This window comes from Pan troglodytes, chromosome 10, assembly GCF_028858775.2.
Source record: "Pan troglodytes isolate AG18354 chromosome 10, NHGRI_mPanTro3-v2.0_pri, whole genome shotgun sequence".
NCBI lineage: Eukaryota > Metazoa > Chordata > Mammalia > Primates > Hominidae > Pan > Pan troglodytes.
Window position 1 is genome coordinate 30,194,168 of NC_072408.2, and position 25,713 is coordinate 30,219,880.

Here is a 25,713-nt window from a genome sequence, read left to right on the forward strand (position 1 = left end):
GTTTGAACTGTTTGCAAATCCATTTTTTCTCAGACTAGAGTGCAGGCCTGAGACATTTAGCCTGGAGGGGCAACTTGGCCATCTGCCTAGTGTTTGCATCTTAGCACAGCTTTGCTCTGTGTGTGTGTGTGTGTGTGTGTGTGTGTGTGTGTAAGAGAGAGAGAGAGAAAGAGGAAGAGAGGGAGAGAGAAAGGAAAGAGAGAGACATGGTTGTAATATGAAATTTTTATTTGGGGAACCTAAACATTACAGTGGCATTCTCAAATGTGGATCTTCCTAAATGTGTCAAGATGACATGGTTCTACTATAATTGTTCTAGAGACTGGGCCAGATAGCCAAAGTACAATTAACAGGACAGTTTCCTCAGTGAATATCTGCCCGCAAGGACATTTAAAATCTATGTGAAACAAGGAATTTCCAGGGGATGAAGGTATTCATCCACAACTTCAGGACGAAACAGGCATGTGTTTCAATATATCCCAAAGGGCAAGCAGGTACTCAAATACGCCTGTTGTATGTGCCTTCAGGAAAAGCAGGTGTGTTACACTCGCAGGCCAATCCTTTCTTTCTTTCCTGGCCTCTGAAGTTGGCAGAACTCTGAATGCAGTACAAAAGTGTAAGTTACTTCAGGCAAGCAGTTAGCTGTGTGCCAAGCTCACCTATGATTTTGCCAGGGCCAGCCAGACCTTTATAATGAGGGAATGTGAAAGAATAACTGCACAGCCAAAGACAGGAACCATGGGCCAGAATTCTTCTCCCCACATTCCTACAGTCATGCAAAGTTCTTGTGTACTTAGAGAAGGCAAATTTAGTGTGTGTCATCATGGGATGTGCCACAAACTCCTGAGCAACTGACAGTCTTAAAAGAATACCGGAGTGGGGAGGGAGAGCATCAGGAAGAATAGCTAATGCATGTTGGGCTTAATACCTAGCTGATGGGTTGATAGATGCAGCAAACCACCATGGCACACATTTACCTATGTAACAAACCTGCACATCCTGCACATGCACCCTGGAACTTAAAAAATAATAATACCTCCGGTAGTGAATACATGAACCTACATGTGATAAAGTTGTATATAACTTGATGCTCACACATACACACACACAAATAAGTACATGCGAAACTGGGGAAATCTAATCGCGATGAATGGATTGTGTGAATGTCAACATCCTAATTGAGATCTTGTTCTACAGTTTTACAAAATGCCAGCATTAGGGGAAAACTGGGCAAAGCCCACAAGGCACGTCTCTGAAAGAAAAGAGGGCTAATTTTTCTCTCTACCAGAGAAAGGGCACGAAAGAAAGTTTTATTTAAAGAATTTTTTTATTTTGAAAAACATAAATGTGTAAGGCTATCAAAATGTTCCTTTCCATATTGATGTTTCTCTTATCTAGCAATCTACAGAAAATGTGGAGGGACTTCCTTCTGACCTTTTTGTAAAAGGAACAGAAGATGTCAACAAGATAACAAACAACGTAGGTGGAACACAGGATATCTCGAAATGTGTACCTCCATCAGCCATTTTTCATGACAAACACTTTGAAATGTCCCAGCATTACACATAGTTTAAAAATTCTGCATTAAGTTAAAACTCATTAATCCTGTAAGAGTTCTTATGATTCATGAGCATGGGAAGCCTTGTTGTAAATACAGTGCGATCATCTCTCCTAGATTAACTACAGTGTCTGGAACTGCATTCCCACACATCTGCCTCAGCTTTTACTATGGACTTTAATTAGGGAACTTAATGCTTTGGTGGCATTCTCAAATTTGGATATTTCTATTTGAGATCCAGAGAGAGACGGGAAAAGCAACTGAATTTATTGAGCACTCACGATGCGCCAAGCACTGTGCATTGAGCTGCCTAGACCAGGAAGGGTGGGACCCCTGTGCGGCGAGGATGCAGGCTCATGCCCCAGACATGACATCACATTACCACTCTGCCCGCTCAGAATCACTGACTTAGGAGGCCAAAAACGATTAAGCGATTCAATGGCTAAGGTCACAGACAGCCATAGAGAAAAGGGCCTCGGGAAAACAGCATCTACAAATCCCATATGGATCACTGCAGCTGATTTTATTAGAATACTGAAACACATAAAGTAATCTGCAGGGATATTTAACCACATTCCACTCTAGACTACTCAAACTTATGTACTTTCAGCCCCATAATTAAATATGAAACAAAACTGAATTGAGGCAAGGAAACCAAAAGATTAATACAGTACAAATATGGGGGGAAGTTCCTTGCTTCTATAAACTTGAACAGTATATTCAACAGATTTAAACTTGAACAGTATATTCAACAGATTTTAAATCTGTTGATAATTACAGTATCACATGTAAGTATTCATTTAAGCATTACCATGTCCATGCTACTTTCTTTTCTCCCCAGTTTCAGTGCTCTTAGACAGTCCTCATGGTTCAGCTGTCACAGCCAGGACAATCAATTTTCCAACTGGTCTTCTCCAGTGCCACACTCCCAGTTCCCCACACGTCAGTCAGCAACCTTCCCCCTCAGACTGTACCACTGCAGACACGGCCATTGTCCTCTCCTGCCTGGGATCACTGCAACCTTCCAGGTCACTTCCACTCCAAGCCATCCTCAATGTTCCAAAGTTTCCTTCTCATTTAGATATGTTTTGTCCATGATGTTCTGTTGGAACTTGGCAGTGAATGTCTTAAGAGACGAATTCTAAAATCCTCCTCTTCAATGTCTACTACTGGAGAGGTCTCTTCTGCTCATCTCTCTCTCCTGGGCACTTCACCTATTTATTACCACATAGATCATGTGGCACTCTCTTAACCTCACCCAACCCTGCTTATTTATTCACTACTTCTGCACATGAACCCAATACCTTTCATGTTGGAATTCTTTTGATATGTCTCTGTGATACATCTGAAAGTTGTCAGTTTTAGCCTTTCAACCATAAGAGCAGATGGAAATGGAAAAAGAGTAAATGCCTCATAAACCATTAGATAAGACAAGGGAAAAGCTGAAGATAGCAAGCTAAGTGTTAGAAGTTATATAAATAACAGGAACAATTTCATTCACCCTATTGTAGTATATGAAATTTTAATTATTATTATTATTATTTTTTTTGAAACAGAGTCTCACTCTGTCACCCAGGCCAGAGTACAGTGGTGCAATCTCAGCTCACTGCAACCTCCACCTCCCGAGTTCAAGCGATTCTTTGGCCTCAGCCTCCCGAGTAGCTGGGATTACAGCAGCGCACCACCATGCTCAGCTAATTTTTGTATTTTTTTCTTTAGTAGAGATGGGGTTTCACCATGTTGGCCAGGCAGGTCTCGAACTCCTGACCTCAGGTGATCCACCTGCCTTGGCCTCCCCAGGTGCTGGGATTGTAGGCGTGAGCCCCCGCATCCAGCTAGTGTATGAAATTTTAATTGCTGATACTTACTGCTGTTACCTTATGATTGCAAGGTGCTTTATTTGTACAAATTATTTGTACAAATTATTATTTGCACAAATTGTACTTTGTACAAATTTGTACAAAGTACAAATTACTTTCAAATTATTTGTACAAATTATTATTTGTACAAATTGTACTTTGTACAAATTTGTACAAAGTACAAATTACTTTCTTATATTATTCTGACCACAACCCAGACAGGAAGACAAAGAAGATATGACAATTATTATCCCACTTTTACATAAGAGCAAGCAGGTTCAAGGATAAGTCACCTGTCCAAGGTCACAAAGCTAGAAATTCATTAAGTCAGAATGCAAGTCAGAAAGGCCTTTCATCACGAACGTAGTGTTCCATCTACCATATCATTTGAAGTCTCATTCAGAACCATGATTAGTGGGTTAGAAAAACAGGACATAGTGAGAAAGACTTGGGAATGTTATTGTGGAAAATGGAAAGCTGACAACATATTTTCACAGGGTTTAAAACTAATGATTTTTTGTTGTTGTTGTTGTTTTGAGACAGAGTCTCGCTTTGTTGCCCAGGCAGTGGCATGATCTTGGCTCACTCCAAACTCCACCTCCTGAGTTCAAGCAATTCTCCTGCCTCAGCCTCCCGAGCAGCTGGAATTACAGATGCCTGCCACCACAGCTGTCTAATTTCTTGGTTTTTGTTTTTGTTTTTGAGATGGAGTTTCGCTCTTGTCACCCAGGCTGGAGTGCCATGGTGCAATCTCAGCTCACTGCAACCTCTGCCTCCCAGGTTCAAGTGATTCTCAGGCTTCAGCCTCCCAAGTAGCTAGGATTACAGGCGTGCGCCACCACACCTGGCTAATTTTTTGTATTTTTAGTAGAGATGGGGTTTCACCTTGTTGGCCAGGCTGGTCTCGAACTCCTGACCTCAAGTGATTGACCTGCCTCGGCCTCCGAAAGTGCTGGAATTACAGGCCTGAGCCACTGTGCCAGGCCAAAATAATGGTATTTTGAGCATTTACTAGGTACTGGATACTTTAGCTGAAACTACAATGGAGATATTACCAGCCTCATTTCACAAAAGAAGAAATTTAGTCTCAGAGAGGTAACAAAGGCCTAAGGTTAGTAAGTGATAAGGTTCAGACTCAAATGCAGATATGTTAAGACCCAAAGTACGTACACTTTACAGTACCCCAAGTAGGAAGATATGTTTTGAAGAGGAACATAGCAGATGTTCTCTGTCACCATTAAGAACAAGACAAGAGGAAATGGACTAAGAACCGTAAAAGGAGAAATTCTAGGTTGAATACATGAAGACCCTCCTGTCACAGGAAAGACGATTAAACTTGTACACCACTGTCAAGGATGCTCATGAAATCTCCTTTCTAAATTGCTTTTTTCATACACATAAGGATGTTTTTCTACCAAAGATAACTTCAAGACTGCAAGTGAATTAATCTAAACTTTTTCTTGGACGCAAAAATATCTCAGACTCAAAAATAAAAAAATAAATAAAAGCACAGGATAAAACACCCAAATTTTCATACAAATTGGGAAATTTTGTGTTTGCCTTATGGATATAAAATGTCAGCTTCTCTAAATGTTTATTGTAATATATTTGTTTCAAAGATAGCAAATAGTAAGTCTGAATACTTACCACATTATTACAATCCCAGCAGAAAAGTCTTTTTTTTAGTAAAAAAAAAAAAAAAATTTGGTCTCTTCATACTGTGACTATGTAAGGCCAAGCTCTCTCACACTACACAATCTAAGTGCATTGATCATTCTATTAAAGCAATAATATACATAACCCATTTGCTTTATCATAGCAGGAAACAATGCAGTACAAGTGAGTTTAGTGTGAATTAGTTTCCTGTAAATACTGTGGCTCCCTAAGAACTTCCAACAGTGCAAATAGGGTCATAGCTGTAACAGCTTTGTTCCCATAGGTCTTAACAGTTGAAAAGGATCCCAACTGATCTCCACTAAGATGAGTGATTTAATAGCGAGGGGGACTATATGTTAGAAAAAATTACCTATTTATTGCTTATAAAATTATGGATTTTAAATGGTTTTATGTAGCTCATCAATTGTCTAAACAGGATGGAAGGCACAAAACTTTAAGCCTGGCTGATTTGATGACAAATTTTAATATCCACAAAAATTTCAACCACCAATAGAGGAAGGGCAATACTAAATAAAAAATAGAGGCTAGGCACAGTGGCTCACGCCTGTAATCCCAGCACTATGGGAGGCTGAAGCAGGCGGACCATTTGAGGTCAGGAGTTTGAGACCAGCCTGGCCAACATGGTGAAACCCTGTCTCTACTAAAAATACAAAAATTAGCCAGGCGTGGTGGCAGGCACCTGTAATCCCAGCTACTCGGGAGGCCGCGGCTTAAGAATCGCCTGAACCCGGGAGGCAGAGGTTGCAGTGAGCCAGGATCGCGCCACTGCACTCCAGCCTCAAAAAAAAAAAAAAAAAAAAAAAAAAAATACAGAGCCTACCATTGTCTTGGTTTGGTAGTCTGGAGATGACCACTCTCATTTAGGAAAATCTCAATAGCAAATCCAAACAATGTCATTAAGCTCTACCACATTGCTATGTAAGAAATTATAATAAGGAGAATTAGGACTGGGAATGAGATATTTTTCACCAAATATATATGGAAAATATGTAGTCCAAAGATATGAAAGGGGAATAAGGGATTTATTTATTGATTTGTAAATCAAACTGTACTTTCTCTTAAAAGAGAAATTTTAGATTTAGTAATAGCACAGAATGAACATGTTATAAGATGGACAGCATTATCACTCATTGCCTTTTCATCCTTTCCTTAAAACTTATAAGGTGTGCATCCAGTGCCAAGAATGTCCATCTCTCAAGAGAATGAGGGGACACAGAGATGGCCATGTTCATACATTCTAACTCCACCCCTAGGAGAGTGGGCCCAGGCATGCAAATGCCTCATCAAGTTTCCACTAGAGAATTTAAGGAATACTGAAGTTGGACTACCTGAGAGAATAATGGCAGGAAAGAAAATGTAGGGACAGAGACCCTGTAATAAGGAAATTACACTCGAGGATCAGCTTCTGACACAAACTGCGTAGGATGTATCTTTTCTGACATCAGAATCATTCTGAACAGGAAATAATAAGGGACCGCAAAACAAACAGTGCTTTCTAGAACATTACCAACCATAATCGTATGAGTCCATGTTCCTCCATGCACATACAGTTATTATCTCACCTTCTTGGGATTTAGTGCTTCCTGCACTGGGGAACTGCCTTAATATTGAAGATATTTGGGTTTTCTGGGAACTTGGTAAACCTGCACTTCTGTTATTGGTAATGCTTAAACTTTTAAGTTATGTAACATTGCTAGCTATTATTCTAACTGAAGTACTTACTCCCATGTTGACGTAAGCCTAGGATTTCAGGCTGTTGTCCCCAGTAAATCTTTAGTTGTACACCCTACTGCCTTAATGTATCACTTTAAGTGCTTTCAAATGCCCTTGAAAGAAACAAATAGAGTAATTGACTTTTTACTTTTCTTTATTCTCATGTTAGTACTAAAAATTAACAGAAAGAAAATGGGACACAAATAGGCCATTAAAATAAGTTTTTGTAAAAAGAGAGAGAGAAAGAGAAACTACCTTAGAAAATTAGTTCATGAGGTTTGGCCAATAAAGCTGTCTTCTGTTTTTCTGATGATCCAAAATTGTGACAAAAATCCTTCTAAGGTACAGCATAAGAGTCTATTTTGGAAAGCAGAATGCTATTTCCAGGAGTGAGGGAATGGAAACATTAATATAGGGCAAGACATTCGAAGTTTCTATTGGGCCTGGGTGATAGTGGCTAGCAGCTTACTTCTTTAGTGGAGAGGCATAAGATGGAATTCAAAATTATTACAAATACTGCTTTGATGCCTATAGGTTGTGCTTTTTAAAAAAAAACCTACTGTAGCCTCTTTGGAAATACAAATCATTAGTTTGGATTTTTTTAAGTCAAAGAATGTAATTCAAATCCACATTCATTACTGGAAAACAAAAATTCAAAGGCCATGCTTTATACACACTAAAGAAAAACTGTCATCCTACTCACCGAACATTTAGTAAGCACCATTATGGGCCTGGGACTGTACTAACATCAACAATTATGACCTATTGAGAGCTTGACACATGCTGAATAAAGTTTTTTTGATGGCTTCTCATTTAATTCTTATGAAACAATCCTACCAGACAAAAACTATGATTACCCTTTGTTTTACACACAGGGAAACTGGGGCTGGGATGATCAACAACTTGCCTTGATTAAGCTGATACCTGAACCCAGGCAGTCTGAGCTCTTAATCACTTTGCTGAATTCCCTCCTATGTCCTAGGTGCTGAGGGTAAAAAGATAAACAGGAGATATGCACCCAACCCTCAAAGAGCTCATTTTAAAACACAAAGGGCTGCACTATTCAGAAATATTAAAGTATATAATTAAGTTGCTATAAGACCTGGTGATTTAAAAATTATTTGTTAAGCATAAATTATATTGAGTATGCACAAACAGGAAAAATAAGGTCACCATATGTTAAATGACTCAACAGAATTTTCCTGTTTTTTTCTGATTCCCTTTTTCTCCCTCTTTTTGGAGCCTGTACCTGACGATTTAACACCCATCTTTTTAACCCAATACTAACTAGATGAAATTTGACTACTTTGATAAATCAAATCTGTACATATTTTGTATTAGCTTATATATTTGCTGTGATGATAATGAGAGAATGTAACCCCAGGCACACAGCACATAGCACAACCAATTCATATATCATATATAAGTGTGTGTGTGTATATATATAGTATGTATGTATACATATACATGAACATTCAAATTATGGTGTTAATATAGGTAAATTCAAATAGTGTGTCATTAGGATTTGGAAAGCAATATAATTACTTCTATAGAAGGACTTAAATTCTAAAGAGTTCAAAATACTTGAAAACTGTAATTTAATTTAGCTTCCTAACATCTGAAGCATAGAATAATAATCTACCTGGCAGGTATCAGGTTATCTCTTTAGAGCTCCCCAGACTATAAATTCCCCAAAGGCAGCCCCACCTATCTTGTCAGCCTTGACATCCCTAGGACCCAGCACAGACTTGATTTATAATCGTGTCAGAAGGCTTTGGCAAAATGTTTAGACAAATGGGAAAATCACAAAATCAAAGGGTCTCAGAACTGGAACTCTAGGGTTTAAATGATCCAGCCAAGAAAGAGACAAGCAACCAAATAGGTGAACAACAACAACAAAAAAAGTGTTTCAGTAGCCTCTGTCTCTATCTCTGTCCTGTACATGCTGTTCCTTCTGCACAACATCACGTTTAAACAGGCACTCGAGGTGCATTTTCTGAGTTAATGCACTGAAATTACAGTACAATGTGATAACACAGGCTTTCCTTGGTCATATAGTTAGGGTTAGCCCTGTGGCCTCTTAACACCCAAACAGGACTCTTTCAGCATCATAAGACAAATTCACTAAACCTGAATTGAAAGAACTACGTTCCACAACCTGAGTCTAATGTAAGCATAGATTTGATGCCATTCTTCTGAATCTGAACAGAGGCTAAAGACTTGCCAGAACAAGCTTGACTGGCAGCCATTCATCGTTTACTAAGGAAATGCTCAAAAGGGACTCTTGTTTACTACGGCATCCTGAAAAAGACTTTTTAACTAACGTATAAAACCACGTTTATTGTAAGAATGAAAAAATAATGAATGAAAAACAAATTTCAGTGTCATGGCTGCATTCAGTGATTCCTGAGGACAGGGTTGGGGGCGAGCCTGGATGTAGATAATCTGAAAACCTTATGTTGGCTGTTACTCTCAGCCTCCTTCTTACCAAGCCTTTTACCAGAGCTGACCCCCTGTTCCTGACCCTGCCCCCCATCTGGTGGAGGCGCTAATGAGCAGTGAAATGGCCAAAGGGCAGGCAGCAGGGGGGAGCAGAGAAAACAAGGCAAAGAAGGGGACAAGAGGCTGGATCATCACAAACTCAATAATCAGTCCCTGGATGATAGAGCTGGCTGGAGCAATAAAGGTTTTTGTGTTTTACAACCATAATGCTTGACAGCCATTAGTTATGGACAGAATGTTCCTGTCAGGCACTTAAACATGAGAAAAGGCATGGATAAATTAAGCAACCTGCCCAAAGGTATTCAGCCCATCAAAATGCAGAGGTCCTTTTTTCAATCTGGAATACAAGGAGTAGGCTTGATTTCATCCCATCTTTTGTCAAAAATGTTTAAATGTTTGTGTCAAGTATTGAAGAGTTTAGAATCAGGAATTCCTTGATTTTTAAAAAAAATCTTAAAGGCCGTGAGTGGTGACTCACGCCTGTAATCCCAACACTTTTGGAGGCTGAGGTGGGAGGATCACCTGAAGTCAGGAGTTCGAGACCAGCCTGGCCAACATGGCGAAACTGCGTCTCTACTAAAAAGACAAAAATTAGCCAGGCATGGTGGCGTGGGACTATAGTCCCAGCTACTCAGGAGGCTGAGATAGGAGAATCACTTGAACCCGGGAGGCAGAAACTGCAATGAGCTGAGATTGTGCCACTGCACTCCAACCTGGGTGACAGAGCGAAACTGTCTCGAAAACAAAACAAAACAAAACAAAAACAAAAACGCTTATAAAAGCAGCCTCCACCTTTAAAAACACAACAAAAAATGTTCTCCTGGAATATAATCATTTTACTTGTTTACCTAGTTAAAAAAACGTGGCATATTAATTTTATTAATATACAGCATGGGGATTTCCAACCTTTTAGAAATATTTACTACCATCCATAAATACTTACAGTAAGGTGAATGTAGGTAAATATGTGTATGGGAGTAGGGATAGTACACTGTGTAAGGAAAGTCTTACATACATTTGTTGTCATACAAAATGGTCACTGATTCTACATTTGTCATTTTATTAGAATTAAAAATTGAGATTACTGTCTTGGCCAGGACTCTATTGATCTGATGATAGCATATGGAGAAATAAGATATTTTTATGAACTACCTCCTGTCTAGAATTTGCCACTCCACACAAGTGAGAAAAGTCTCTTCTTCCTTGGTGATAGTCGATGCTATTTTGGCACAGCAGCAAAGCCACTGGAGCTTCAGACTCTGCAGTCAATGTTTTTATAATCCTAAATGGTTAGGGTCTGGTAGAGGTTGGCCATGCTAAACTGGATGAACTGGCTGACCAAGTAGGGCAGATTATCAATCTCTTTTTTTGAAAGTCTTCATTTAACAGAATAATTAAGAATAGCACTTACATATTAAAACAAATGAAAAAGATGTTAGTATTGAATCAAAACATGAATGATCAAATTCAATTCTTCACTTTTAGATATGACTTATTAGTGTTTTCATATTTAATCTTTTAATTTTAAATAATCTTTTTAGTGAATTTTGTGGTAAACTATTAAAATAAGATTAAGCTACTTTGCCCCATAGGGAAAACATTTGAAAAGTACTCTATTTTTATCATAAAATATTGCAAGGAAAAGATAGTTTCAGAAAATATTACTTACCAACTTTGAATGCATTATATGCATCAGCAATTTTATATTTAATTACTAAGCATGTATTTTTAAAATGCAGTTGCTTTAAAAAGAGCATCTCCTGTTTTTTAAAGCATGTGATAATGGCAAGGGTCTAAGGGAAAATGATTTCACCTTCACACATTCCATTAGCAGACAGTTTTTGATGCCATATCAAAGTTATTTCTTCCCCTCCGACTCCAGTACAAAGTTGCAATTATCTTCAATCTGCATTATTGGATATCCCTTTCTAAACATTGCAGTTATATATTTCATTTTTTTTTTTGAGATGGAGTCTTGCTCTGTTGTCCAGGCTGTAGTGCAGTGGCATGATCGCCAAGCTCACTGCAACCTCTGCCTCCCAGGTTCAAGCAATTCTCCTACCTCAGCCTCCTGAATAGCTGGGAATACAGGCATGGGCCACCACACTCAGGTAGTTTTTGTATTATTGATAGACATGGGGTTTCACCATGTTGGCCAGGCTGGTCTCGAACTCCTGGCCTCAAGTGATCTGCCCGCCTCGGCCTCCCAAAGTGCTGGGATTACAGGCATGAGCCACCATGCCCGGCCACTTTCAACAAGGAAAGTCTTAAATTACAAACAGCTAAAAGTTTTTGTTTTGTGTGTGGGTGTGTGCTTGTGTGTGTGTGTGTGTGTGTGTGTGTGTGTTTAAGTAGCAAACCTCTCTGGAGGGAAACAGTAATGGACATGTAAAACTTAATGTTTTAGCTTCAAAATCAGATTTCCAGGTTCTTCAATACATTAATGCTTGGGATCTTTAGAATAAAGCCAAAGAATTCCAAAACCAAAGAATGTGTGTAGTAGATTTTATTTTGATTCAGTTCTCCCTTCTCGATCCTCAAATCATCACTTAAATTTCTAGATTTCTACAAACTAGGGGAAAAAAACCCTTGCTGTCTTATCTAGAATCCTCACGTTTGACTAATATATAAAATTACATCACTTTCCTGTGTATCACAAGCTCTTTAATAAGAGAAAGACAACTGCCCCCCTTCAAAAGCAATGGAATGGAAATGCATATTTTTTAATCAACGTACTGCACACACCCCATTACCAAATAAAGGGAATCAGCAGCCTGAGAAACCAGCTGGGGATTGCTGGGATCTTTCTAGTGACCAATTGAAGTGAACTTTAAGCATCTGGTCCTTGGATCAATTTCTAGGTCAATCTTAGTATCTCCAGAAAGATATTTTTCTTTTAAAAACCATTAATTCATATAGGGAAATATTTTTCTTCTGTTGTTAGTTTACTTTCTTTTAAAATATTCTGAGAACAAAACACCTAAAAGTATCACTTGTTCCCATTGATGTAGTCTTCATTATTTGGTTCTTGCTTCTTTTCCTCCAGAAGCACTAGCTGCATCACTAAGCAACATCTGGATGGAGGATTTTATACATGAGGTTAACAACTTTATTACTTCATTGTATTCTTGAGCCTGAGCCCCACTCTCTAAAACTTTCTCCAAATACTTTCCATCACTAAACTAGGTATGTGACGAGCTCATTTCCTAGGCAAGAATAGAAAAATGCAAATAATTAAATGCCAAATTTCAATTGGCAGGACTGGCTAATGGAATTCTATAGAAGTTCTGAGAATCAGCACATCTCTGTATGTACATCTTGAGGCAAACAGCAGAAATACTTCTTTTCAAACTGATGAACACCACATGACACCAAATCTCTGCTATTGGAAGAAAGGCTTCTAAGCTGCAATGTAAAACTCCTCCTTAATAGCAAAGAGAATTAAAATGTTCTTTAGTATTATTTATAAGCAGTTCTTAAACTTGATTAATATTCAGCATAAATATATTGAGGACATAATGATACTGTCAAGGGTACTTGGTTAGTCTGACATATAACTCTGTTACTTCATTCTATGTGTAACTACTGGTGGCTGTAAGTAATTAAGGTTTAGCCTACAGCTAATGTCAAAATGAAAGTGTACAGTGAAATTAATCATAATTTCCAACATTTACTGAGCACTACCTATGTGCCATGCTCTTTATTAAGCCCTTTGCATGCATTATCTCATTTAATCCTTACAATTCTATGAGAAATATACCTTTTGCAGATGAGGAAACTGGACCTTTAAAGGTCATGTGATTTTCTTAAGACTCCAGTTAGCTAAGTGACGGACCAGAATTTGAACCCAAGCCATCTGAATCCAGAGCCTGAGCTCTTAACTATAAAAAGCCAGGAAAAAACGAGACCCAATTTACCTCTAGCCTCTTCTACACACACACACACACACACACACATGAAAATCAGACCACCTCATAAAAACAATAGATCTGAAATCCAGTTCAAACTAGGGGGATAAAAAAAAAAAAGATGAAGGGAATTAAAGTAAACAATAGAAGTGTTCTTAAGCAAATCTAGTTAACACACTCGTTAGATCACTGAATTGGCCAATGCTTCATCCCCTCTGAAAGCAAGACTGATGCAAGTTTCTCTCCCACACCTACCCATATGGATCCCAATTACATCAGATCAGAGGATTCCTCGGTAGGTATCTTTTCCCAGGCCTCTTACATGAGTCTATAATATCTACTGGAACAAGTTTTAGAAGCACAAGAACTTTAAAACAAAGCAAAATATCCCACAAGAATAAAAGGGGAACAATTTGGCTTCTAACCCATATACCTAATGAATCCAGTCGGTTCAAAAATATATCTCTAACTCAAGGAAATCGGTGAATGACACTGTTGGAAAGAATTGAACTTGCTATAAAGTATAAGCCCATTTCCTATGGAAAATGCAATGATTTATTTCTTCAGCACAAGCTTTCCAGCAAAGAATGCCATTGAACGGAATGCCTTGCTGTGACTGGCTGCATACTCTACCCAACAGAAGATATACAAGCAAAGAGGAAACACACTGTCTAGAAAAAATATACAATTTCCTTTTATTTCCTCTTCTCAGTAGAACAACTCTTCTTTGGGGACCAAATCAGGGACTTGTAACAATTCACCACATAATATTTTCCATTCTCACAGCCAGTAAAAATTAGAAACCAGGAGAGTCAAAGAAAATGGCCCAGCTATTCTCAGAAAGGCAAGGATTTCTGTGGTGGGGGCCTCACATGTGCTTCTTACCCAGCAGGAAGATCTGATGCCTGAAATCCAGATCCCCCCTAAATTAGCAAGAATCCGTTAAGAAAAATATATATATATCCTTTAATTGCTCTATAGTTTACTCCTGCTTGGCTGAATCATCAACTGTTTAAGGATGTGTGGTGAGAAAGAAAACTGTAAAGAAAGGTAGATGTAAACTGAATGACTAGCTGGCCAGATGTGGAGCCATAGGAAGGTTCTGAGAAGACAGGACTCTAACCTATGGAGGTGAATTGGTGACCATTATAGGACAGCCCAAAGGCAGAAGAGATGAAAGGCTGAGAGAGTTAAGAGGACCCATATGATGGAGGTTAGTTTGCTGGTTAACTGCCACTGTATTTGCTTGCAATTTATTTTAGTTCATTTTAGCCACATTAATCCCATGGCTTCAAAGAACTCATCTATTTTCTATTATGTTGCCTATTAGAAAGATTATAAACGTCTTTCTTATTAATTAGTTCCGTGGTATGGGATGTCCTTTCAGAGTTCTGATGCTTAGAAAACAGCAGATCTCTATTTGATATGTATGCCAGTATCAACTTAGTCAACAATGTGCTCATTAGAGTATAATGGAAGCAGCAGTTTTTGACTTCCGAGACTAAGGCAAAAAAGGCCTTGCAGCTTCCTCCTCAGTTACCAGAAAATTCCCAGAGGTAGCCCTGAGTGCATGTAAGAAGCCTGATTATCCTGGGGAGGCCATGTATGGGTGATCCAGTGCACGCACTCCCAGATCCGCCCAGATTTCCAGCCAATCTTGATAAAGCACCAGATTTGTAAGTGAAACAGCTCCAGATTCTGGATCCCAAGTATAAAAGTCATCCCCTGATGCTTGAGTCTTCCCAGTGGAGGCCCCAGACATCATGGAGCAGAGACAAGACTTTCTGCTCTACCCTGCCTATCCTTGACCCAAAGAATCCATATGCATAATAAAATAGTTTTTTTACACTATTAAGTTTTAGAGTGGTTAACTAAGCAGCAATCGATAACTGGAACCATATGTACAACAAGGAAGGTGATAAACCCACTGTTTATGGAACCCACACCTGAAATATGATATTTAGTTCTAGGTGACATCTTTCAAAAGATTAACGAACAAACATGTTCAGAAAAGAATAACAAGAATGTTCCTTTATGGGGAAAAAATGAGAAAACTGGAGTATGTGTTACATACAAACACAGATACATACAAACAGTATGTGTTAATTGCCTTCAACCATTTGCAGGGCTATCATGAGCGAAAGTGAAAACAATTACTCTATATATTCCCAGAAGGATGACCTAGAGACAGTGGACGGAAGTTACAGGTAGTCAGATGGAATAATTTTCTAATGTGCAGAGCTTTCCTAGAAGAAAGAGGCAGCCTTGAGAGGTAGCAAGTTCCCTAACTTTAAAGGTAATCAAGCACGCTAGATGATCACCACTTGATAAGTAGGTTTGGAGAGAACTAATTTAATGAACAGAAGGTTGAATGAAATATCCTTACTTTAAGGTCACACTTTAACACTGAGATGTTTTTCATCTAAAGATCATCCCATTTCCTTATGCTAAGAAATCTAATCCCAACACATGTTGAGCAGAGGAAAAATATAAGATGAATAAATTAAAAGAAAGGCAATACCAAAGTATAAATAGAAAGTGATGCAGAACTCTAGAGGAGAAAGGAATGGCAAACAGGAACATATAATCCAGCATAACAGAAAAAAAACTTTTTAAAATTTGAAGCATGAAGAAAGAATTGAGGAAGAGGAAAAAGGAAAGCCAAAGAACCCATCATATGCAACACTGGGTATAAAGGATGCCCTCATCCTTCTTGAGAAACGATTTCATTCATTTTTAGGACTTCTTTTCTCCGTCAGTGGGAAAGACAGACCAGAAGAACATGGGTAACACAGCAACCAAGGGAACAAAGTTCAAGCAGTAAAATTAGCAAAGCTCTTCAGTGACCACTGAATTTCTGGCCTCAAAAGATACAGGATCTGTGTGCCTATAGGATCAAGTGCACTTGTATGGATACAGCTATCTCTAATGTTTGCATGTGGAGAATGACTACTAAGGGAAGCAAGAAAAACTCAAAATAAACCCTTGCTTCCTAACAAAGCCATGTGAAAAAGAAAACACAAACCACCTAGAAAATGAGATGTGTCCCAAAAAAAGCCATGGAGAAAACCAAAAAAAAAAAAAAAGAAGAAACATTAAAAAGTTATCACATACACATTGTGTATGAATTTTAACACCATTTGTAATCAACTTCCAAGGTTTCATAATACCCTTTAACTTTAGTTACTCAATCTACTGAACAAATCATCTCATTGTTACCCTATTTGAAGGAAGAGTGGAGCCTCTTTTGATGTTGATAAGAGATAGAAAAATGGGTCCACCTTCAGGAAAGAAAAGTGTTCTATGTAAACACCTGGAGCCTAGTGGTAGGAAGTGATGATAATTTGTCTCTTGACTTAACCCTTTCAAAGATTCATCAAACCAGAAGTTGGAAATTCATGTAATCGACGAAATAAAACTTTTCTCATTTAATACAACAGAAATTTTTCTTTACAAAAAAAGAAGAAAAATTATATCTTATTACTCACCCATTTCCTAGGTCTGCCTCTTGGCCGTTTTTCTCCAGTGGCTTCTGCTTTCTGCAAATGAAAAAGGAAGTCATTATAGTTTTCTACCTGACATCGTTTATAAGTACTGCACCAAGGGACACATTTGAAGTAAGAATGTTCTGCTTTGCAGATGACGTATCGGTTTTTTTTTTTTTTTTTTTTTAACAAACTTCGTCTCCTTTAAGGTTAATCTTTTTCCACATTTCTGAGTAGATTCTTCTTCATTGCATGATGTAAAGAGGTATCTATGCAACCCCTCGCCCTAAAAGACTCCCCCTGTAGTGATCTCTTCTGAAATACATGAAAATGCTTTTTCAAAAGCTATTTTGCTTTTATTTCTGTCCATATTAAAAACATTATCCCCACATTCTGTAACTACATAAGTTAGTATTTTAGAAAATTAATATTTCTTAAGATGATCAAGATTCTTTCCATGTCACAACTAAAGTTGCAAAAATTAATATTGACATATTACTTTACAATTTACAAAGCTCTTCTACCTATATTGGTAGTCAAAAGCAAGTATAAATGTGAAAAAGAATACACGAGCATTCTAATTCAAAATAACAAACATTTGCACACTTCTACATGTTTAATTTAATGTTCCTTGCCTGAAACAATCACCTGTCAATCAGTTCACCTAAAGCAGAGGAAAAAAAAGCAGGCAGAAATCATCAGTTTGTCCCAGTGATTAAAACTATATGTGCCTAGAAATAATGATTAATTAAAAATGTACTTTATTAACCATAATCCCACACTTAACATGAATACATTTCTATCTTGAGAGTTTATTTCATTGCTTTACTTCACAGAAGATTTTTCTGATATCACAGTTGTTAACATTATTTATAAAGCAATTAGTTTTTCCGTTTTTGTCAGCCCTAGTCCAATCTTCATACACAACAACACACCAATACACACACATATCACATACATCTATAAAAACGTGTTCCTGCTTTTTAGGATAAAGAAAACTTAGTACATATTGTTTCATGTATAAGAATCATCCATGGCTATATTAACACACAAATACAGGTAACTTGAACCAGGATACCTTGTTCCACATTCTACTTTTGTTATCTGAGTTAGCAGCCGGTGGGGGTACTTGGTACAGTGATATTGACTGTAGCAGCCAGTGGCGGTACTTGGTACAGTGATACTGACTGTCTACACTGCCAAATGAAACTTTCCTCTTTTTCTCTTCAATCTGCCTGGTAAAAACAAATAGCTTTACATGATAGTTGGCAAACAGATAGATGGATAGGCAGATAGACAGACAGGTAGATGAGAGATAAAATAAGCCACAACATTTCTCACCAAATAGTATCTCCCTGATCTGGCATTACTATCCAACAGGTCCCATGAATTAACACAAACTCTATATGACTGTAATGTTAACTCACAAATATTGAGCATTTAAAATATCCCAGGCACTCGATTGTCAGTCACATGTGTTACGTTAATCCTTACAGCAGCCTTATAAAGTGGGTATTATTATTTCTCTTATTTTGTAGATGAACAACTAAGTCTTAGATAGGTTAGGTATACAACTGGCTCAAGGTCACAAACAAAGCAGGTAAGTGGCAGACCTGGGATTTGAACCCAGTTTTGTCTAACTGTAAAGACTGTGCTCCTAGCCTCTTAACGATGCTACTACCCAGTAGTATACAAGCATTTGCTACCATAAAAAAATACTTTAGGAAACTAAAATTGTCACTGATTCAGTTAATTTCCCAGGACAAAAGAAAACCTGGTAGCCTTTAGGGGTTCTATCTAACCATCTGATTTGGACACTCTGAATCATTGTTTATCACTTTTGAATGGCTCCACAAAGGAATCATTTGTTGTCAGAGGTTAGTGGCATTGTCTTACCTTCAGTCCCAAGGGCATGAATTTAGCGAAAGCCCAGAGTGTCAAGCAAATCATACCCTCTTCAGAGCATTGCCTCATGGAGAGGGAGGTGCCCTGAGAAGATCACAGACTCTACCTTGGAACGCTTAGATTCCAATTCCTGCTCTTCCATTTTAGCTTTATGACTTTGGGCAGGTCCTTGAAGACCTCAATTTGGTTTCATCTGTGCAATGGAGATGACTCCTCCTGTGAGACGTCATTCCTAGAAGTACTTAGAAGTTCCTGCCTCCCATGAGGTGCTCCATAAGTGTTCTTTCACTCCTAACTAGATGGAACCCTTAAAGGGAGTTTTTCTTTTTTCTTTTTTTCTTTTTGAGACGGAGTCTCGCTCTGTCGCCCAGGCTGGAGTGCAGTGACGCGGTCTCTGCTCACTGCAAGCTGCGCCTCCCGGGTTCACTCCATTCTCCTGCCTCAGCCTCTCAAGTAGCTGGGACTACAGGCGCCTGCCACCACACCCGGCTAATTTTTTGTATTTTTAGTAGAGACGGGGTTTCACCGTGTTAGCCAGGATGGTCTCGATCTCCTGACCTCGTAATCCGCCCGCCTCGGCCTCCCAGAAAGGGAGTTTTTCTTCAAGTTAGTTTCCTCTCACAGAAGCCTTGGTCAATGCAAGTATTCCTTCACACCCATCTGTCACCTTTGGAATGAGGCTTTTAAGGATCCCTTTGGCTATTGCATAGTGAGTTATACATGAGTGTGGAGTTCTCTAGCACAGAAGCAGCATCTGACTTAATCTTTGGAAGCAACTGTAAGATTGCACAGTTAACCCAGTAGTAAATTACACAAACATGGAAAATAGAAATCCTTTTTATTGAAAAGGGGGTGTGAAGTCAGGGTGGGAGAAGGAGCCTATTGACCTTAGAAGTTAACAGTGCTACACCAGGCTTTTTCTGCACGGTTGTTATGTTTCAGGGGCCATGATGTGATCTGGGTGTATCTAAAATCTATTGAAGAGAGAGGTTTTTTTTCTGAAAGAGTTTCACTGTATTTCAAAATCAGAGAAAGCAAATCTCTCAAAAACAGAAAAAGCCCTGCAAATAAGATGACTTTTAAATGAGCATCTCATTTACAAAAAGCCTATTGAGAAATAAAATTTGCACCATTAACTAAAGGGCAAAATATCACGATTATCACTCGGACTTGTTAAAAGCAAACTTGCTCCTTGGTCGTTCAGGCCAGTGTTACATGTAAACTGAAACCCTCTTCTGAGACTACATCTAGAAGAAACACATTAGCTGTGCTGTGTGGCGTCAATCTGGGAGGTTTTCATTGTTCTTTAAAACCCACATTATTTAATCATTCTAATCAAACTCCACAAAGGCTGCAAAACAAGTTAGGGTTTTAGTTTGTAAACCAGCTTAGATCCAGGATTTTTACATATTGGAAAACATCAGCTTTAATATTGTTTTCCTGTGTTTAATGCTCTTCAGGATATTATTTTTCAAAAAAGACAAACAAAACATTCAGGAGGCTTGTTTTGTTTTAACATATGCAATACTGTAGAAGTGTATATTTGGTTTTCCTTTGCCAGAATAGAATTTGGCTTTATACTACAAACCCATGTATAACAGAGACATAACTAATTCTCACTATTTATTGCTCACGTCAAGAGAGAAAAGGGAGATATGGTCGGAATTCTCATTGGTAAGAACTGAAATTTCAGACTGTTACCAGCACTATTATGCGAATATTTACAACAATCATATCTCATTAAAAGTGTCATTTCTCCCTTGTTTGCCCTCATTAATATTTTTATGTTTTAAACTTCAGATTCAAAACTGTACACTTAATTTTATGATATATTTAGAAGCAAGTCCATGAAGATTAGGAGAAATGTTAAATGGGAAATATAATTATTTCTTTCTCTAAGAAGTTCTGTACTCCAGGCTCTTCAATGTACTGCATATTTTAAAAACTAATTAGGAAAGAAATTCACTAGCAAATACATCTCTTGAGCTTGAAAACAGTGCTTAGCACTAGTGCCTCGTGTACAGGAGGTGTTCACTATATACTTGTTGAAGGAGGGGAGGGAGGGAGGCAAAGAGGGAGGGAGGCAAAGAGAGAGGAAGGGAGGAACGGAGGGAGGGAGGGAGGAACGGAGGGAGGGAGGGAGGAAGGGAGCAAGGGAGGGAGTGAGGGAGGGAAGGAAAGAAGGAAGGAAGGAAGGAAGGAAAAAAGGAAGGAGGAAGAAGGGAGGGAGGGAGGGCAAGAGGAAAGGAAGGAAAAAAGGGAGGAAAAGTGTTTATATGTGTGTCTTATTTCCCTCTTATCATCAGAATTCTAGAGTTCAGTAAAACTAGAGATAATTTCACCTAGCCCTCTCATTTAGCAAAGAAGAAAACTTCTGGATGTGTTACAATTCCCAAAGACATAGCCCCATGATATTATTTGGGAACCAGAAGTCTTGTGGGTATCAGTCGCAGAAGGCATACATTTCCAATCCCTTTATAACCTTTGGAGTGGCCCTTCAAAAGTTTCCCAAAGCGTAATTTCCAACCTGCATTTCAGGTTACTGGAGATAACAGAAATCTACCTTGTAACAAATATTTTACAGAACATTCAGCACATGGTAGTGGAAAGAGTATAAGCTTTAGAATTAAAGTGAATTCAAACCCAGGTGCTACCATTTACCAGAGTTGAATATCAGATATGTCCTGTTTACATCTTTGAATCACAGTTTTCTCATTTGTGGAATGAAGACCACAATGCCTAAATCGGAGGATTAAAGGAGCTAACATATATATAAAGTGCCTGACAAAAGCTATGGCATTTAGCACTTAGTCAAATGTAATTTCTTTTCCCTCCCCTTATTTTAAAATGCTACCCACAAATATAAGACTTACCAATTTTCTTAGTTTCCAAAGTGACTTTCCAAGCATTATCTTACTTCAGTAGGGCAGGGCAGGTGTTACTTCCCGTTTTACAAATGGGAGATTAAGCAACCTGCCCATGTTCACAGGTAGTAGAACTGAGACCCAATCTGATTTCAATGCAGTGAAGTGTCTGTTCTTTGGAGAGCTATTCCCATATAAAATAAAACTGCCATTCGAAAATTTAAAAAATAAAAGATAACCTTCTAGGGTGAAAATCAAATTAGTTAAAAGTAATGTATTTCCAAATTTCCTATAAACACATGGACAAGAGCAGAGGTTGGAAACTAAGAAAAATTCAATTCTGACTTCAGGGTCAGGTTTGGGTGGCTATTAATTTTTTGCTATTACAAGTTCTCTCATCATATTTTTTTATGTACTATGATATAGCCAGAAATCCCCCACTACAAATCCATCAGTGCATCTGTACCAAAAAAAAAAAAAAACTAGAAAAATATTTGGGTGTGATGGTGCCCTGTCTTGTTTGCATGTATCTTGATTTGCATGAAGCCCACTATCCAAAGCCTAGAAAGCACATTTTATTTCCTTCAGTTGCTATTTTTAAAAATATAAACAGTATAAATCAATGTACACTGATATCAAAATCAACTCTACGAATCAATCCCACTAAGTACTGAGGAAATTCTCATTTTACCTTTTTGATAATCCAGTTCTGTAAGTTTCCTAATTTTACATGCAACACTTTTAGCCTTGAAGAGACATTACAATTTGCTATCACAATATATTTTCCAATAGAAAATATAAGTAATTTCCATCACCCATTGTAGTTCCTGCCTATTACCCAAGTTAGCCCTTACTGTCAACTCTGGTGTCCTTATTTTGCACATGCTTATCTTCATGTATACAAACACTAAATTAAAACCAAAGCCAAATGACAGGTAAAGTTATCATTTTCAAAGTTTAAGATTCTTCTCCTCCAAATCTTCTCTCTACTTCTTTGTAATCATAAAAATCAATAGCAATGATACAAGAGATCAGGAGTTACCTTCTGAGCAAGCATTATCCTAGACAAAAGAGAATGCCTGCACTACTCTTCCCTAATTTAAATAGAATATGCCATTCAAAATTGCTCAGTGTATTAAAACAATATGAAATAATGCAATGCCCTAACAAATAACAGTTCTCTATTTCCCCTTTTCTCTTGGTTGGCAGAACAAAGATTCATAACTAAAACCTTCAGAATCAGTGAAATTAATTCAGTTTCCACTTTGTGCCTTCTGCTCTGTAAACTGCAGAAAGTCAACTAACAAGACAAGACATGTTTGAATGATTTAACTGACATAAAATCCTCTTCAGCACCCATCTATTCTCAAGAAAGAACTGAAATGCAATAGAATACCAATCTGGTATATTCTATCTCCTTAGCAAAATGATCTGTTGAGAACTTGAGATAAAAATGAGCCAGGAATGTAGGTCAGCCAGAGAAATGAGGAGACTTCAAGTTCAGAAGAGTTCAGAAGGATGAGAGCTTCCAGAGAAGTAGAACTATAGGTCCCTTGAAATAAAATTACTTCAGAAGATAATTCAAATGTATTTCAATCTCCCATATTTGGATCATAATCTGTGATGATTAAAAGCATTACCAGATAGAATGTGCTGGTGCATTAAGTAAGGCTTTGTCTTCCCTGGCAAAGTGAAAGAAAAAAAATTAGTCAATTGTTTAGGTAAGTCAGCCTAAATATCAAGATAATGGAACAACAGTTGGACTTTACTTAATTTCACCTGCTGAATTCATTTGTATCCTCAGATAGGGCCCTGAATCCGCCTGAATTCATTTGTATCCTCAGATAGGGCCCTGAATCCCACAATAAAACTTACCTGCCCATTGAAACACAGAGGAATTAAACTAAATCATAGTAGTTTAATTTAGAAACCATAGGCCAGAATTATATGATAACTTCCAAAGTCACCTTTCCTTAACTCACCAATAATAATGTCTTTGGTTTCTCCTTTTAATTAGGCCTACTACATTCTGAAGAAAATTCTGTCCTCACTCAGCATTTATGCTGAATGATTTTTCTGAAATGGTGACTAAAACTATCTTCTCTCTTCTTAAAATATCTGTGATTGGTGTGGGTAATGATTATGAAAAGCAAACCACATTTCTAGAAATGCAAATGATTAGAAGGAGCATGAAGTAGTCTTTACAGTATCTAATTAATTCAGGCCTTCTTTTTATAGCAAATCAAACATAGAGATTAAACATTTACTCTGAACACATTATTTTAACTATAACTACTTTATCTAGATATTTTCATTCTGCACTTTGCTCCCTAGATCTGTCCATTACACCTAAAGTCAAAAGGGTGGTGAACAAATATATGACATGATGAAGTAGGGTTATCTCACACCTGAGATTTTTTTTTTTATTTTCATTTTCCTTCCAATAAAATTTAATTCAACCTCAGAAAAAAAACTTGCTAAAATATGTGAATGAGAATTGGCTTAAAACTTAAAGGTGAATTTGACCTGAGACCTTCAACACTGTAGAATTAGTGACAACCCCTCCAGTATTCTGTCATGATTAAAAAAGTACAACAAAACCCTAAACTAAAGGAGATTATAACTTCTTTCTCTCTAACCATCTGGGAACTGTAAAAATGCAAAGATTTCCATCCAGCACAACCAGGAAAGGAAAGCAAAGCAAAACAAAACAAAAAAGGAAGTTAAGACATAACTGGTCATACGTGTACCTCAGACTAAAAAATAAATAAAAGGGTAAAGATATGCTCACACAGACGTATACACACATGGACAAATGAATTATTCAGGAAAACTTTAACTTCTGATTTCTTTTATTCAGGTAACTGTATGAAACTGATTCAGGGACAAATTTTGAGCACTCAGATTGGAGTTCTGAGGAATGACTAGAATCATTACACAATGGTCATGCATAGTAATTAGTTTTAATGGAATATTAAGTAGATTGAAGAATAATTATCTTCTCTTCCAAAAGTTCCAAGCATAGGAAATTGTGTTCTTATAAATGTCTTTGTTTTACATATTATATAAATCAATTTTCTACTGAATATGGTTTGAAATTAAAGTGATGGCTAATTTAGTAGTCATTCACTTGGTCTTGCAACATTCTGCATGCATTGTCCAGTTTCACACTGTTAATTTTCTAATCAACAGCTTTGTTTTCAAATGTCCCAAGGCCAATTACTGAATCCAAATATAAACTTTGTAAGTCAAGAAACTCCAAGCAGCAAGAAATTTTAAGTATATAACCATCAGGATTTCAGTGTGCATTGCAGCTCCTCTAATTTTAGGCTTCTTTCTTCTCATATACTTACCAGTCTTTGCAATGTATTTTGCATTGTGATGGGTCTCAGTTTACAGGAAAACACTCACTTTGTTACTTATAGAAGACTTCTCATATCTATTCTGGTCAGTCTCACAGGGTATGTTTATCTTACATGTTATGAACAATATAACTTTTTCTAAAAAGATTTGCATTGCAAAATCCTGACGAACATATATGTTTTGTTAGAACACAATATATGCTTAATAAACAAATGTTTGAAAATCATATTTATATAGAATAGTAACATACTCAACAAATTCTGATTTGAAAGTGAAAATACCTTAAGTTTACACATGCCATGAACGATTCATCAATGTCATTCATTATTTTGCAAGGTATTCTCTTCTCCAGATGAAGCGTAATTTATAAAACTGAAGAAAAATAAGTCATGTTATGGGCAAATGTATTTATTCATTTTTATTACAAGAGGGACTTTTATAACACCATTGTAGGAAATAATTGTGTCTGAAAGAATGAAAGATTCTGGAGAAGGAATCTTTAGAAAAAAGAAAGCCGACTTCTGTTTTGGAAATTGGAATAATGTATGCATACACATGAAGAATTTTCAGAAAGATGAGCGGCTTAGGGGGGTCATTTACAAATGCCTGTCACTAGAGTCACTAAAAATAAATCAACCCTTACTTAGGAATAGATCAACTTTAAAAATTTTGCTTTAGGTGGTAAACTAGGCACTAGCTTCAGCTTCCCTTTTCTCAATACAAATTTTGTTAGTCAGTGGTAAGCTTTTTAAAATGAAGAGGAGGCGATGGGAGCGTTTCTATCTATTCATCCAAAAAACATGAAATATAGTAAAATATGGGAGACAATTCATTTTCCTTTTTAGTATTAAATTTCAAATTACTTATTTATGGTGAAAT

At 37.5% G+C, this 25,713-nt stretch overlaps 1 protein-coding gene across 2 annotated transcripts in view; it reads right to left on the bottom strand.

Annotated features, from left to right (window-relative positions):
* Window positions 1–25,713, bottom strand: part of HMGA2 (high mobility group AT-hook 2) — a 141,081-nt gene that overhangs the window by 109,963 nt on the left and 5,405 nt on the right. The window contains exons 3-4 of one of the 2 annotated variants that reach the window (XM_016923084.4): window positions 16,706–16,756; window positions 11,787–12,733 (exon numbers count right to left, since the gene is read on the bottom strand). In XM_016923084.4, coding sequence (XP_016778573.2) covers window positions 12,710–12,733; window positions 16,706–16,756 — 75 coding nt within the window. In that variant the 3' untranslated portion in view covers window positions 11,787–12,709. Of the gene's footprint in view, window positions 1–11,786; window positions 12,734–16,705; window positions 16,757–25,713 lie in introns of those variants that run through there. The other variant, XM_016923082.4, reaches the window with a different exon arrangement.